Genomic DNA, 16,284 nt, shown 5'->3' with positions numbered 1-16,284 from the left:
AGAGCCTTACGTTATCTGAGACATGAAGACACTTGCTTTATACCTCATAAAAATCTTTACAAAGCAGTTTTTAAACGAATAATGTTGAAATACAGACTTTATTCTAGGGGTATCTGCCTAAAATAGTGTAGTGGGGGTTTTGTTGCTGTTTGGGGTGGTTTTTTTTTTTTTACTGAATTATATATTGAGAATGATAATGAATTAACTCCCATTTTGGATGTGGAATGTATGTCATTCCAATATGAATGTACTAATATACCCCAAGATATCTAGGTTTTGTATACTAGTATGGAAGTGATTAAAGATGGATAAGTCATATGTTGGAAACATAACGTACAACACCTTTTCATTTTCTGAAAATACAGGGTATCCCCAAAAATGTATACACATTGAGTAATTATAAAGGTAGTGTTTATTAAAATACATTTTATTCTCAAAATTGAGCTATCAGCTGTTAACATGTGTATACATTTTTTGGGATACCCTATATATTGACATGTGATATGGTGTAAATATAATAAATTGCATTCTTATTGTTAGATTATGTTTTAATATATTTTATGTTTTTAAGTTTTGTATCTGAGGATAGACTTTAATTTGGTAAATAGTAATATGGAGTTAGCAGCTAAATATGACAAAATCTACAATGGAGGAAATTTTTTTAATGAAGACATAAGTGGTCCAACATGTCGTATCACTTACATAGCCTGCTAGAAATCACTGTTTTACTAAACTTGCATAAGGCACTGTTCATGTTTCCTCTGAACTCTCTAGACTTAACTTTGCATACAGGTGATATTCTGTACTTTGAGGAAATGAATTATTCAATTCAACCACTTTTTTTTCTTCCCAGAGTCTAAATAACCTTTTTAGTGTGCAGTATCTTTGTGGAAGCATTGTTTTCCCCCGTTAAACTGTGTTTTCCAGCTTCATACTCAGACATTCTGAAAACCTCCAAATAATGAATTAAATACAAAATTCAGTGATGTAATAATTGGATTTCTGATTCCTGTCCACTATAGAAATGTACTTCCTGAGATGATTGCTATCGCGATTATGATAGCTGTCAACAGATGCTGATCTTTCTAGGTGCCAGGCACTGTTCTAGGTGCTTTCTGTTAATTTATTTAATCCTCTCCCACAATCCTGAGGTACTGTCTTTATTCCCATTTTATAGATGAGGATTTAGATGTACAGACAGATTAGGTAAGTGAGTTACTAGTATGTGTCAGAGCTAGTAAGAGTCAGATCTGGGATTTGAGATCAGGTAGTCTGACTTCCTGAAATGATGAAATTTAGCTTGAAGAAATTAATTGAATTTTATTTCCTGCCCATTTTTTACTTCATTGTAATCTTTGATTGCATTTACTACTGTAACATGGCTTTAGCATTCTATAAGTACAGTTGCAAGGTTATGTTGCCATTTTTTACTGTTGATACAAAGATGTCTTGAAATGTCGTAAAATGTTCAATTGATGTATCAGCTTCCTTTTCATTAACTCTTGCAACTTGAAATATTACACTGTAATTCTTTGTATGAATGCCTTTAAGTAAAGTTAGAAATCTTTGACCTTGCTATGAAATTGGCTTTTGTTATTTCTAGAGCACATAAGAACTGAACTATTCAAAAGTTAGAGTACACTCCCTGCCTTTGAAAGCTTTTGTTTTAAATAGTCACCAGTTGCAGATTTTCCTCCCTTTAGAGAATGTTTCATTTAGGAAATAGACAAATGTGGTGAATGAGTGTGATTAAACTGTGCAATATGTTTTTGGCAAATAGAAAAAAATATAGCAGTGCAGTAAGTGATTTTCAGAGTGCTTCAAGGTGGTTTGGAAAACAATCCCCAACATTTGTAAATGTTTTAAGTCAGTGTCGTCCATTGGAACTTCATGTGATGATGGAAATGGTTTCTACTTGCGTTGTCCACTACAGTAAGCACTAAGCCATGTGTGGCTATTGAGCAATTTAAATATGGCAAGTATGAGTGGGAGACTGATTTTTAATTTTATTTCATTGTAATTAATTTAAATATAAAAATGTCACATATGACCAGTGGCTTTTATGATGGACAGCACAGTTTTACATAGCAGCAATAGTATTGGAAAGACACCTGATTTAATGACAACAGTTCTTCACCCAGCTGTAACAGGGTTCTCTTAGCTAACTAAAGGACTTAACATTTTCAGCATCTAATATACTGTAAGGAATTGATATTAATTACAGTTGACTTTTGAACAACCCTGGGATTAAGGAGCAAACCCCCATGCATTTGAACTCCCCCAAAACTTAGTTTTCCCTTAGTATTCGTGGGAGATTGGTTCCAGAATTCCCCTCGAATACCCAAATCCTTGGATGCTCAAGTCCACTATATAAAATTGTTTAGATGAATGTGTAGTCAGTCCTCTACATCTGCAGTCTGTCAAGTGTGGATCGAAAACATACAGGTATTTATTGAAGAAAAAAATCACTGTAAGTAGACCTATGCCATTCAAACCCATGTTGTTCAAGTGTCAACTGTACTGCCAAGACATGCAAACGTAAAACTTTCGACAATGATGAAGACAGAAGCAATGGCCTTCTTGGTAAATAAGAGATCACCTTCTAATAAGAGTGTTTATTTTAGTCCCTAATCTAATCCCACCCCCCAAAAGTAGATTGTTAATTTGGTATTAACTTCATGTGAAGAGAGAAATGTGTGTGGGAGAAGTCTGTTCTCCCCATTCTCCATAATTTTGGGGACTGACTTTGTAAAAGTAAGAGTGACTAATTCCTACAGTTTTAACTCAAAATCAAGCCTTTCTGCTCCTGAAGTAATACTGGGAAAACAACCCCTTTGAGCACTGGGGGCATGTACCCTTATAAAATCTAATATATTCTGAAACATCATGATCAGTATTAAACTAGAGTTCTCAAAAATATGCTGTAGAAATTGCTTAGGATTTAAATGTAGCTGAGTAAATATAAGCCAGATCAAAATAATAGGAAGAAAATGTGGATACTCCCCCAAACCAGCAACTATAAAGATATATACACATGTTTAACTTAGAAATAATAATTTAGCCATGTTGGGTATTGCAGAACATCTAGATTCCATTTTAGTCCACCTTTGTCTTATAAGGAAACTTCATTTAGCATAGCTTTACTTTTATTTTTAAAACATAATTGCAAAAGTTTGGTGTCTCTGTTTATGTATCTTCAATATAAATGTTTTCCAGGGCGTTGCCTCACCTACCATTGTTTTTTTTTTTGTTGTTGTTGTTTTTTTAATATATCTTTATTGATTTCATAGAGAGGAAAGGAGAGGGAGAGAGAGAGACAGAAACATCATTGATGAGAGAGTCATTGGTCGGCTGCCTCCTGCACGCCCCCAACTGGAAATTGAGCCTGCAACCCGGGCATGTGCCCTGACTGAGAATCGAACCAAGATCTGGATCCTAGGTCGATGCTCAACCGCTGAGCCACGCCCGGCCAGGCTGCCATTGCTTTTGTTAGGAGCAGCTAATTAGTACTTGACTTAAATGTTTTAATTTTGTATTTGGGTTAGTTTCAGTTTTTTAAAAATTCTTTAACTTTGCGCCTTTGAAGACATACTTATTTACCAAGACATTTGCATTGAATCATTTAACACATTTATTGGACTCCTATTATATACCAGATATCGTGCCAGTTAGTGAGGATAAAGACGTTAAAGAATGGTCTTAATCCAAACTAGTTATCTTCCCAGTATCCAAAATCACCAGGGTTTTCTTTAAGAGTTCTAGCTAGTTCATAGTTCTAGCTCTTACATTTAGGTCTCTGATTCATTTTTTTAGTTCATTTCTGTATATGTTATGAGGTGAGCGTCAAAGTTTATTCTTTTGCATGTGGATATCCTATTGTCCAGTAACTTATTGAAAACAGTATTATTTTTCCCATTGAATCCTCTTGGCTTTTTTCCCCCACAAAAGATTTATTTCTACCACACCCTTTTCTCCAATTCTAAATCTTTGTTCCTGCTACCCCTTAGGTCTAGGTTGTCTTCCTAACCTCTACTCCCTTTTGTTGAGCTAACTCTTCCTTTAAAGTTCAATAGGAACCTCACCTTCTTGTATCTTCCCTGATCCATACATCTATACACCTTCCCTCTAATACACATACCTTTCCTCCAAGACTAGCATAGGAACCCCTTAGGCAATGACCCACTTAATAACCATTCAGTTTTTAGTAGACACTGAAGTCGAACAGTAAATAAGACCTGCTACCTCTCCTCCAGGAAGTTTGCTGTTAGTAGGAAAATGGGCAATAGCAATAAAATGGGATGAGTTTATACTAGGGATAAGCACAGGATGCTATAAGAATGCAGAGGACAGAATTTAACCTAGTCTTCAGGGTTTTCTCTTAGTAGGTGAGATCTGAACTGAAACCTAAAAGACCAATAAGAGATAGCTAGGTTAAAAGAAGGGAAGGACAATTGGCAAGAAGGAACAGCATTTACAAAGAGAGGCCCAAGTAGTTTAGCACTGCTGGGTCACAACTTCCAAGGATGTGAAAGATGAAGCTTGGAGAGATGAGCCAGGTCATGAAGGGCCTTTTATAGCCAGAGGAATTTGGCTATAATCATTGCAGGTAGGGAGAAACCACGGAAAAAGAGAAATGTACAGAACAAATTTGAGTAAGAAGCTTAAATCTCTCAAGCCACTATAAAATGAATTAAGATATAAAGCTCCTTAGGTCTCCTTATGCTTTGTCCTACTCCTTTAATTGTCAAAACAAAAACAGAACTTCCCACACCTGTTAAAAACTTAATTCTACAGAATTATGGACAGCATGCTGATTAACAAATTCTTAATAATTGGTTAGCTATTACTTTTGTTATGTCATTTTATAGAATTACGGACAGCATGCTGGTTAACGAATTCCCTGTAATTAGCTGTTACTTTTGTTATGTCTTTCTGCAGATTGCTAGCAATTATGTCATAAGATTTTAAAGATTTAAACCTCTGTACTTTATATTACTATTTTTTTCTCCAAGCGCCTGTGAGATTGAGAATTTAATTAAACTCTGGTAATTGGACTTTTTAGTGGTATTAGCAGCATATTCTTTAAAAAAATTCAGTGTACTTGTGTATACATATATTTGAGGTTACATTTAGTCATTTACTAGCATATACTAAAATTTTATTAAGGAGAAAAAAATAGGTTACAACAGATCTGTACTGGCTGGCATACGGCTCTGGAACAAGTTTTATAGTTTCCAATAATTGTAGCCTGAAGTATACCTCCAGCTTAGCACTCACTATCTCTCCTATTAGATGCTCAACTCTGGAACAGTCTTTTCATGTTTTGTTTTAACTAATCAGTATTCCTAGGGCCTAGCACATAGTAGATGGCTATATACAGATGTGATTCATGAATGAGTTATCCTCACAAAATGACAAACTTTCATTTGAACCTCCATTTTATTCTTAAACGTAAAGTGTTTGGTATCTGTGAAATTTAACTAAAAGCAAATCATCTTCAAGTTTAGAAGTTAATTTAACTCTTTGTTTTTACAGGCATTTGTAAAGGATGTTCATGAAGATTCAATAACAGTTGCATTTGAAAACAAGTAAGTGTCTTGATATACATCAAGACACTTGATGTATATCAAGTGTTCAGGTTCTTTAATATTTTATGCTAATTATTCCTTTTACTCATTTAAAAAATTCAAGTCTAGTTTGAGTGTTTTTCAGGAATGGATCTTTGTGTTACTGACCAGTAAGTTCCTGAAAAATTCAATATTAAGCCAATGGAAAAACTGTTCCTGCTAATGACCTCAGAGATCCCTTTTGTATAATCTTGATCCTTACATCTCAGTTTCCTTGAATGTGAAGAAAGAAGCCACATCCTTCTGTATTAGTAACTGAGAGTTTGGATAGGAATATTTATAATTGTTAAAAAATGAAAATGGATTCACAGGTATTGGTAAAATTGATGTGAGTTTTGTAACATTAAATCTAAAATCAGGGGTTTTAGTTTTCTGGTATATTTTATTGGAACTAATGTTTACCCTTTAACTTATTTTTTATCTGTTTCATATATTTATAATCAATAATAGCAGCAACTGATCTTTTATGCTTTCTTGTGCTAGATGTATAAACATACTTATAAGTATAAACATGCTTATAGGTCTAGGAACATTAGGTATATGAAAGCGTCAATAATGTAGATGTTAACATTTTATTGGGGGAGACCAGTCTCTTGATTAAAATTTGTTTTCAATTACAGTTTACATTCAGTATTATTCTGTATCAGTTTCAGATGTACAGCAAAGTAGCCAGAAAAATCATGTACTTTACAGAGTGGTACCCCTGGTTCCCCAAGCACCCACCTGGCCCCACACATAGTCATCATGACACTATTGACTATATTCCCTATGCTGCAATCCACATCTCTGTGACTATTCTGTAACTACCAATTTATATTGTTTAATTCCTTCACCCTTTTCACCCAGTCCCCCTATCCAGTTGCATCTGACAACTGTCAGTCTGTTGTCTGTATCTATGTTTACTAAATTTTTTTATTGCTAATAAAGGCTATTTTCAGAGGAGCCATTCAAGATTCTAAAGTACGAGTAAACTCCTTAGCTACAGTGTAGATATGGTCATTATCTAAGGATTTTATTGAACTCTGAAGAATTGTCAACAAAGATAACATTTTGGCTTTTATATACCAAGAGAGTTAATAGTATATCAAAATCAAATTACAGATTTATAGAGAGAAGAAATAGATTAGTGGTTGCTTAGGACTGGGGGTGATAGGGAGCCACAGCTAAAGAGTATAGGATTTCTTTTTGAGGTGATGAAAATGTTCTCAAATTGACTGGTAATGATTGTAAATATAAGTGAATATACTTAAAACCATTACATTAAGTGGATATGATATGTGAATTCTATATCTCAATAAATCTGTTAAAATATAGTATCTGACCCAGATATATTGTAATTAGATTGCTCATAGATTATTGCTACCAGCAGAAAAAAGTAGTATTCTCTGATGCCTAAAACACATTTAGGGGGACAGAGATAAAATGATTTTAGTGTATTGAACCCTATTCTTAGCTCTAGACTAATAATTTCAGTCCAGATTATAGTTTGCATGATAGAATACCTTTCTCTAATACATAGAGCCAAAAGTTCTAGAATCTCTTTGCTGTTTCTAGTATCCATGGTTATAAACTAGACAACAGCATCACACCTCTAATGGAGGGATCTTTGATAACTTGGAGAGTAATTTTTTCTTGTAATTATACTCTTTACCGCTTGCTCTCATCACTAGGTAAACACCGTTTCCCATAAAAGGAGAGTTATCTTTATTTGCCACTCTTAGTTTCTCCTGTAGTCCTTAATCTAGAGTATTAAGCATTTTCTCTGCATTTAAGAATGTATCTAGTTTACACACTGATTTATCAGATCAGTTCTCTTTTGTTTTCAATCAGATTTCTACTATAAACTTAAAATTATTATATCTTTGGACCTACTACTTCTCTCGTGTACCGTGCCAGGATTTGATAGGTCCCTTCTTTATTTCCTTTTTGTTTTTCTGTTAGAAAAACCACCCTAATATTTTATAGAACTTCAGACTATACCCTTTCTTTAAATCATAACCTCCTATTACTATAGTACTAAATTATTTTACATGCTTTTTATTACCTTCCTTATTTCACATATTTTGACTGAAGAATTTGAATTTTTATACACTTAAAACAATTTTTCCTTATTTGGAAACAAAATTATGTTAGCAGTGAATTTGTAACATGTTAAAAATCACTGCTTTCCCGTAAGTTTAAAAAGGCTTTTCTGAAGTAAAAACAATTTTTGTTTGTTTTATAGTTTTCAAGTTTGAATAATATCAGAGAAAGGGTTCAGTCTGATATAGGCTCTAATCAGATTTCCACAAATTTTGACTTAATCACCTACCCTCCTGTCTTATATAATAGTTCTTTAAAATAATTTTTTTGGTACTTTTATCAATAGGATTTTACTAAGAAAGCTCTTTAGTAAGAAAATCAAAATGATCGCTCTGTTATGGCCTCCAGTGTTTTTTAAAAGTTTTTCTTTTAGTATTGTATATCATTGTGGATATAAAAGAATAATTTGGTTTTTTTCAAAATTGTTCCATATCACTTTAAATTAAAAAACATAGGCAACTTACCGAACTCCTATAGGCTGTCTCCATTGGGTTTCTGTGGTTTAGGAGACCCACCAGGCCAGTGCATGCTGGTACGTCATACTGATCAGCAGCCAGCTATCCATGGCAAGAATTGACCACCTCGTGGGCTCTAAAATTTAAATGGGGAAAAGTGAGTTCTGAATTGCTAATGTGCTGACTGCCCTATTTTGCTTGGGAATTAGATGGCATTTAGTACCAGTTTCTGTGGTAATTGGAATGTGGTTAAAATTCCTTTGCAAGTAGAAGTATAGTGATGGTATTACTAACACTTACTGATACTAACATATTTAATTTAAGCATCAATGGAAATTGCTGTTATGGCCTTAGTTTTAGAATTCTTAGAGGTTGGAATTAATGAAAAAAAGACTCATTTGGGAAATTATAATGTTGATCTGTTGTGTTTAAAGAAACATTCCAAATAGAACTACAAGGCTGCTGTGCTGCATGCAGACTTTGTTGAAATGTCTCTATATTGCCCTTATGCTCCACTTAGCAGAACACTGACAGTTTTAAAGCATTTGTTTCTTTAAATTAGAAAAACAGAGGGTCACACTTAACCAAAGTTGATGGCATTGTGGTCATTGTTTCTGTCAAACCAAGAATCTTGTTAAATAATTGTGTGTTTGCTTACTTGCAGCTGGCAGCCAGAGAGGCAGATTCCATTCCATGATGTGAGATTCCCGCCACCTGTAGGTTATAATAAAGATATTAATGAAAGTGATGAAGTTGAGGTGAGTTTCCCATATCATCAAGTTATTAAGCACTAAAGGAGTGGGGGCATTTAAATTCCCTGTGCTTTTTGTACCCCTTGTCTTTAACACTGTTTAAACTACCTTCAGAATTTTAGCTGTGATGGACATTTGCTTTTGACTGAGCTATCTTAATAATGGTTTGAAATAATGCATGATGCTTAAATGTGGCTGCCCAAGTAGCAGTCTGGGCACATCTTTGAAAGTCACCTCTGATTTCCTTTGCCCACTAGTACTCGTTTCTTGCTTCCCTCAATCTCTGAATCTTTGGATTAGGAAAATTAGTTTTACAAAGGAAAAAAATTATAACTTTATCATAGGGCATCATCCTAGAATTTCTTTAAGTAGTGGTAAATCCTCCTGCTATATATTTTAAAAACCATCTATGAGTTTTAGTGTGTGTGTGTGTGTGTGTGTGTGTGTGTGTGTGTGTGTGTGTGTGTGTGTGTGTGTAAAACCGCTTTTCACAAGGCATGCTGTGAACCACCAGCTCATGCACCATTGATGTCTTTGACCAAAAGGTGCTGTGGAGATGTAGCACATTATGTTTGTGTTTTCTCTAGTTACTGAAAATTGGGGGGGCAGGAGTGGCTTAAGGTACTTGGAGTCTGGTTTATGTTACGGTTGGTCTGTGTAGCATCCTCTCTTTCCTCCCCTTTCACACACTCCATTTTAAGCTTCTTTTTTCTCCATAATGCCTTGTTAGTAGTTGCAACTTCATGAATATGTGTCTATTAAGGAAGCAGCAAAGTAGACATTTGTACAGGTAATGTGAACTGTACTAGGTCTTTGAATTCTTACTTTTTTGTTAGGTACAGATGGTGCATTGAAACAAGAGTCCCTGCCTTTGATGCGGTCACATTCTAGTGAGGATTGCTAACATGGCAGGTGTAAGTCCTAGGAAGAAAACCAAGTCAGAGGGTGGAAGGTGATGTAGGGGTAGGAGTGCTGTTTGAGAGAGCGCTCAGAGAAGGTCTCTGGATGTTCAGGTCTGTGTTCTTTTCTCTACAATTTTAAATTAGAGATAGAATAAAATATTTATTTACCAAAAATATACTCAGTACCTACTAAGTGTAAAGAACTGGGCTTAGTTTTCTGAGGGGCCCCAGTAGGGAACTAAACACTGTTTAAACTTGAGGACCTTTAGCGGTTCATTTTCCCTCGGAGACGACAACCTTCCTGAAGACACAAATCAGGACTTTTAGTCTGTGTATATTAGGTGTGCTCATAATACTGTTTAGGTGGATAAAGGGGACATTTTTCTTTTTCAAATCCATGGCATGGCAGGTGGTGACCAATGAGACACTGTTGCTAGGGTGACCTCTCTGTATTGCCTAACAATAATACGTAACCGAGGTTACTGCTCTGGCTAGAGCAGAGTTGAAAGGGATTGATGGTGGTAAGAGGAAAAGGTAGGTTAAATTAAGTTGTATTTAGTCACTGTATTGTATAACCATTAACTTAAGTTATAAAAGGGAGGTAAGATACCAGGTCTTTTGGCTTGTCTGTATCAGAAATGCTAAGTAGTGATGGGTAGAGGGGATTTTCCCCCCCCAACTTAGTCACATGATGGGTGGGGACCAATGAGACACTGTTGCCATGACGACCTCTTTGTTTTACATAACAATTACCAGGTTATTTCTCTGGCTAGAGTAGAGTTAATGGGAAGTCATGGAGGCTAGAGTGAAAGGTAGGTTGAGTTAAGTTGTATTTAGTCACTATATAGCATGACTATTAATTTCATTTGTAAAAGAAAGACAAGAGCTGATTGGAGCTTTGAATAGCTTGTTGGCCTTATGCTGTGTACCTCTCTCAGTTCTCTCCTCCTCCTCCCTCCTCCTCCTTTCTACTTCTGAGTATTTCTGCTTCTCCCTCCATGTATACTGTATTGTCTCTTTTCCTATTAACTTTGATTTGTTAGTGTCTTCACAAAAGGTTCTGTGCAGCACATCGTAAGTGAATTTTGAAGTGTTCACGAGAAAAATTGATTAGAAGAACTGATTGACCGTGTGTGAGAGCAGGAAGGTGGTATCCAGAGGATTGCCAGCATGGAGTTATCCATTTTAGTGGAGAAGTGACAGGAGACCAGAGGGTGACCAAAGACCTGTTCATTTAGTCCCTAGGAGACATGAATGCCAGGGTGGTGTAAATTTTAGTGGGCTGTGAGTGGTCAGCGGCATTACACATTTAGTGATCATGCAGCCAGGCATAGGCCAGGATCAGTGACTTCCAGTTATTTGCTTATTAGAATAAAACAAAGGGGGAGTAGGTGGGGAGAGATTAATTAAAGTTTATATATTTTAGATACATTTTTTTAGCTTTCAAAGTACCCAAGGAAAGTATTCCTAGGTTTATGAACAGTCAGCTTTTCTTGAGCATTCATATTCAGAGTACTAATTATTACTGAATTAGAACAGAGACATAGGAAAGCTCTTTTTACAGGGCTCTCCCAGGTAGTCAGGCAGTTCCTGGTTATGTATCTATGTCTCCTTGTAGGGGTACAATCTGGTTTAAGGATACAACATATAGGTTTAAAAGACCTAGGGTCATTTTAAGAAATTTTCCTCAATGTCTGATAATCTATAAATTTCTGAATGATGCTAATTATGAAATATTCTGTTGTAATTTTTGTGTAGGTTTATTCAAGAGCAAATGAAAAAGAGCCTTGCTGTTGGTGGTTAGCTAAAGTGAGGATGATAAAGGGTGAGGTAGGAAAATGCATATTTAAAATTTTTTCTTATACTATTTCCCTTTTCTAAACCCAGGTACTACATTTCAGTCTGGATTTTTATTTTAAAATAATAAATAACTTGAGTTCATTTTATGAAAATGTTTTCTCTATATGTTCAGTATGTTTCATGTGTTTCAGTTAGTTGATCCAATACAGATTTTTTACCCTCTAGAGAATTTACAATTGCTGAATAGGTATAGCTTATTGCTCTTACTTTAGATACTATGACCAGTAATAAATTTTATTTCTCTCAGTTTTACGTGATAGAATATGCAGCATGTGATGCTACCTACAATGAAATTGTCACAATTGACCGTCTACGATCAGTTAATCCCAACAAACCTGCCACAAAAGACACTTTCCATAAAATCAAACTGGATGTGCCAGAAGACTTACGACAAATGTAAGTTGATGTGCAAGAAATGTTGAGAAATTACAGGTGATATGCAATTAGTTTAAAAGAATATAAATTTTAAAATAATAAAAATCAATTTTTAAATTCAGTGAAAATGCTTTGTAAAAAGTAGTGAAAAAAACATACTTAGCTTCTTCAAGTTATATTACTAAGCCAGTATTGCACTTGTTTCAATTTACTTGGCTAGATACCTGGCTAATGTTCTTTGTTTTCTAAAATTAACTTTGTCCACAGACTTTTAAGGTTTTGAGACTGATTAATACAGATTGTCATAATTCTAAACAACGAAGATTACCCTAGGCTTTTTCCCTTTTAGCTAATATTTTCAGATAAATATGTAAATAGAGCTAGCTAATGAAGCTTCAGTAGGTCATCTTTATCTTTATCTGGAGTAATGCTTAAAGACTTTTTAGTTAGATTTCTTTTTAAAGATTTCATCAAAGGGATATAGTAAGTTTGATTTGATCATGTACTTTAGATAAACATTAACTTGCAGTTCAAAATACATGGGAATCTTACACTTTGATTATAGAGATTGAATAGGCATATACAAAGTTGAGTACCCTGTAGCTCTCTCCAACAGTTTTCAACAGTTAATTCAAGAAAATTACTTTCTTATATGTAACTGAAATGAGGAAGCCTGCAGAGGAAAAATGGCTTCCCTAAATATGTCACCTCTGGTAATCCAAGACCATTCATAATCCCTTAAGAACATAACTTTTTTTCCTTTCTCTATAATCTCAAATGCTTGATTAAGCTGAGTATTTCAGAGGTGCACAGCAAAGAACTAAACCTTTAAATGGATGTATCTTGCATAAATCAAATTTAATATGAATCCACAATTCTAAGTGCAAATCACTCTGCATATATTTATGCCAGTAGTTGGTAATTATTCATCTTAACTTCACAATGGATATTTTATTTCTAGGTGTGCCAAAGAATCGGCACATAAGGACTTTAAAAAGGCAGTTGGCGCCTTTTCTGTAACTTACGATCCTGAAAATTATCAGCTTGTCATTTTGGTGAGTGTTTTTGAGTTGTTTATTTTGGTGTATATCATTTGGGGCATTTGCTTTGATAATAATGTTAATTTATATCTTTTAGTCTATCAATGAAGTCACCTCAAAGCGAGCACACATGCTGATTGACATGCACTTTCGGAGTCTGCGCACTAAGCTGTCTCTGATACTGAGAAATGAAGAAGCCAGTAAGCAGCTAGAGGTATGTGGCTTTCCCAAGTGCTGCTTGTAAGGCTATCTAGAAATGATTGGATACAAAACATGAATGTGGACAGATTGTTCTTAATTATTGTTTCTTATCAATTCCTTATATCCTATATTTAAAAAATTAAATTGTACAAAGCATAATCATACTAAAGTTTTTGTGCCTGAGGTTTTAGAATTAAGTGGCATTTATATATATTAAGGAACTTCTGGAACTCGCTTTTACTAGAAGTTCATCAAAGCTGCCAATAAAATGAGGCAGTGCTTCTTCCATATAACATGTTATCATTACAATTGTAGAGAGTATTTAGATACCTAATCATATTCCTTTCATTATGTATGTTTATCTCTGTTTAAAGAGGTGTAGGTATTCTTCATTCTAATTGGTTGTCATTCTTCAAAACTCCTGTCTTCAGATTCCTGCCAGAGGCTATTTCCCTAACTTACTATTTAGTCTTTTAAGTTGCATTTTATCTACTTTTATTAATCCTCCAATAATTTCAATCACCATTTATTTTCATTGATAACTATCTGGTGCTTTTATCCATTACCATAGAAACTAAGAAACAAAGGAGTTCCAAACTGCATTTTAAGAAAGCAGTCAAAGTTGTATTCTTGTAAAATGCTGTGAAACTTGGCCACCTTCTAACTTGATGTGCTCTTGCTGAACTCTTAGTAGGAGAGAAGACATGCTGATCTTCCTTTGCTGTATCTCCTTTTGCTACTTTGTTTTCCTTATGGCCATGGGGGTCTGTTGAATTGGTTTTTGCTCTGGTTCTTTCTTGATACCCCTGTGTTCACAAGTTTGTGGTTTCTTTAGTGATTCTCTTAAAGTTTCAGGTTAGAACATCCTCCTTTTCATTGTATTATGGAAATACATTCATATGCCTCTTCTTAAACATCTGTTTCTTAAATGGTTTGATATACCTTTGGCTTACCATATATCAGTGAATTATCAATGAAGAGAATAAACCAGGTGAGTGAACCAGGACTCAAAAAAACATGATTTCTTGAGAAATCCTATGAATATTTGATATATTACTCTAATCTACGAAAAGAATATTATACTTTTAAAATCGTTTACCATAGTTATACTCATTTATTCAAATTATCAGGTATGTTGAAAAACGAGAAACTAGTATACATGCCTATCTTTCCTCACTAATATTAAAGAGATACACATATTCAGATAAGAAATTTCCATTTTTCAACATGAGCTACTAATATGCTTGGGTTTCATTAATGGCATGCTAGAACTAAATATGAAATTGTGATAATACTATTTAAAGAGAGCACTTATCTACAACTTTTGAGTGTCGTTTTAACTTAATTTAGTCATCACTGAATATTTGAAATAATTCATCATACTTGTGGATCCAGATCACAAGGTCTTACAGACTCTGAATTCATTTTAGGTTGTAGGCACATATATAAGATAAATTGTAAATCTTTGACATTTTGTCATCATTCAATTTAATTATTATACCAACAGTTATTATGAATCCCTTTCTCCAGGTTGAGGGATGAGGTGGAATAATGTCATTTCAGTGTCATCCATCACTTCATCAAAGGACTGTCTAGACCACAGTATCTAGTGATGTTATATAAATGGCACTGTTTTCAGAATATATAAACCAATATCCATTAATAAAAATGAAGTTAATACAATTTTCTTTGGAGATGGCGTTTAATTTTTATTTTTTTATTTATAAAACATTGAGTCTGACAGACCCAGTCAGCTGGTATTTATTTGGGAACATTTGATCTGCTTCTTAATCACTACATTGTTGATGTCATTGGTTAACTAACACAGCCTTGCAAATAGGTTTTCAAAAGTTACCTTGGAAAATGGTCAACAAGCCCTTTCCTATTAACAAAAATATCTCATATAGCATAGACCTTCAGTAACCTAAAAAGAACTTACGCTGTGGCTGGGTGTTATTTTAAAAAAACCTGTTAATTTCCAACTTAAACTATTTTATAGGCCCCTGGTATACAGGGTCAAGATAATTTACATGATTGACCCAAATACAGTTGTCTCAATAGTTGAAAAGCATATTAATCAGATATACATTTCTCTTCAGAGTTCAAGGCAGCTTGCCTCAAGATTTCATGAACAATTTATCGTACGAGAAGATCTGATGGGCCTAGCTATTGGTACTCATGGTGCTAATATTCAGCAAGCTAGAAAAGTACCTGGGGTCACTGCTATCGATCTAGATGAAGATACCTGCACATTTCATATTTATGGAGAGGTAAATATTTGACTAAATATTTTTTTCTAAAATAAAAGCCATTATTTTCAGATGGCTCATCTTTTGGTTTAAATCTTTTCCCCCTTTTTATTAGGATCAGGATGCAGTGAAAAAGGCTAGAAGCTTTCTTGAATTTGCTGAAGATGTCATACAAGTTCCAAGGAACTTAGTAGGTGAGTCAGAAATTGCTGTTGACATACACTACAAAAACAAAAGTTCAGTTAATCATTTACACCAATAGAATTTCATTTTAACTCATTTAATTGAAATGTAATCTTTGAACTATGATACTACTTTGTTAGTTCAAACCTACTAGTGCCAAGAAAGATAAATTTTACACAGCCTTTTCACAGTATATTTTACATATATTAAAATTAATTTTTTTTGGAAATGAATGACATTTGCCCTAGCTGGTTTTCACCAGTGGTTAGCGTCAGCCAATGGACTGAAGGGTCCCAGGGTCAATTCTGGTCCCAGGTTTGAGTCCTCGGTTGTAGGCTCAGTCCCTGGCCTTGGTCAGAGCTCGTGCAGGAGGCAACCAATCAATGTGCCTCTCTCACATCCATGTTTCTCTCCCTCCCTGCCTCTCTTCCTGCCTCCCTCTTCCTCTCCCTGCCCCCCTTTCCCCCTCCCCCCTTCCACTCTCTCTGAAAAGCAATGGGAAAAAAGTCATTGGGTGAGGATTAAAAAAAAGTGATTATTTTTGGGGGTTTATAATTT

At 34.7% G+C, this 16,284-nt stretch overlaps 1 protein-coding gene across 9 annotated transcripts in view; it reads left to right on the top strand.

Moving 5' to 3' along the window:
- Positions 1-16,284, top strand: part of FMR1 (fragile X messenger ribonucleoprotein 1) — a 36,017-nt gene that overhangs the window by 2,721 nt on the left and 17,012 nt on the right. For all 9 annotated transcript variants that reach the window (XM_016203689.2, XM_016203688.2, XM_016203691.2 and 6 more), the window contains exons 2-9: positions 5,536-5,588; positions 8,829-8,922; positions 11,577-11,648; positions 11,926-12,074; positions 13,015-13,108; positions 13,191-13,307; positions 15,394-15,564; positions 15,659-15,737. In XM_016203689.2, the coding sequence (XP_016059175.1) occupies positions 5,536-5,588; positions 8,829-8,922; positions 11,577-11,648; positions 11,926-12,074; positions 13,015-13,108; positions 13,191-13,307; positions 15,394-15,564; positions 15,659-15,737 (829 nt within the window). The remainder of the gene's footprint in view (positions 1-5,535; positions 5,589-8,828; positions 8,923-11,576; positions 11,649-11,925; positions 12,075-13,014; positions 13,109-13,190; positions 13,308-15,393; positions 15,565-15,658; positions 15,738-16,284) is intronic.

This window comes from Miniopterus natalensis, chromosome X (assembly GCF_054644295.1).
Source record: "Miniopterus natalensis isolate mMinNat1 chromosome X, mMinNat1.hap1, whole genome shotgun sequence".
NCBI classification, from domain to species: Eukaryota; Metazoa; Chordata; class Mammalia; order Chiroptera; family Miniopteridae; genus Miniopterus; species Miniopterus natalensis.
Note: the sequence above shows the minus strand (reverse complement) of the source record. Positions and strands in the feature narration are given on the sequence as shown.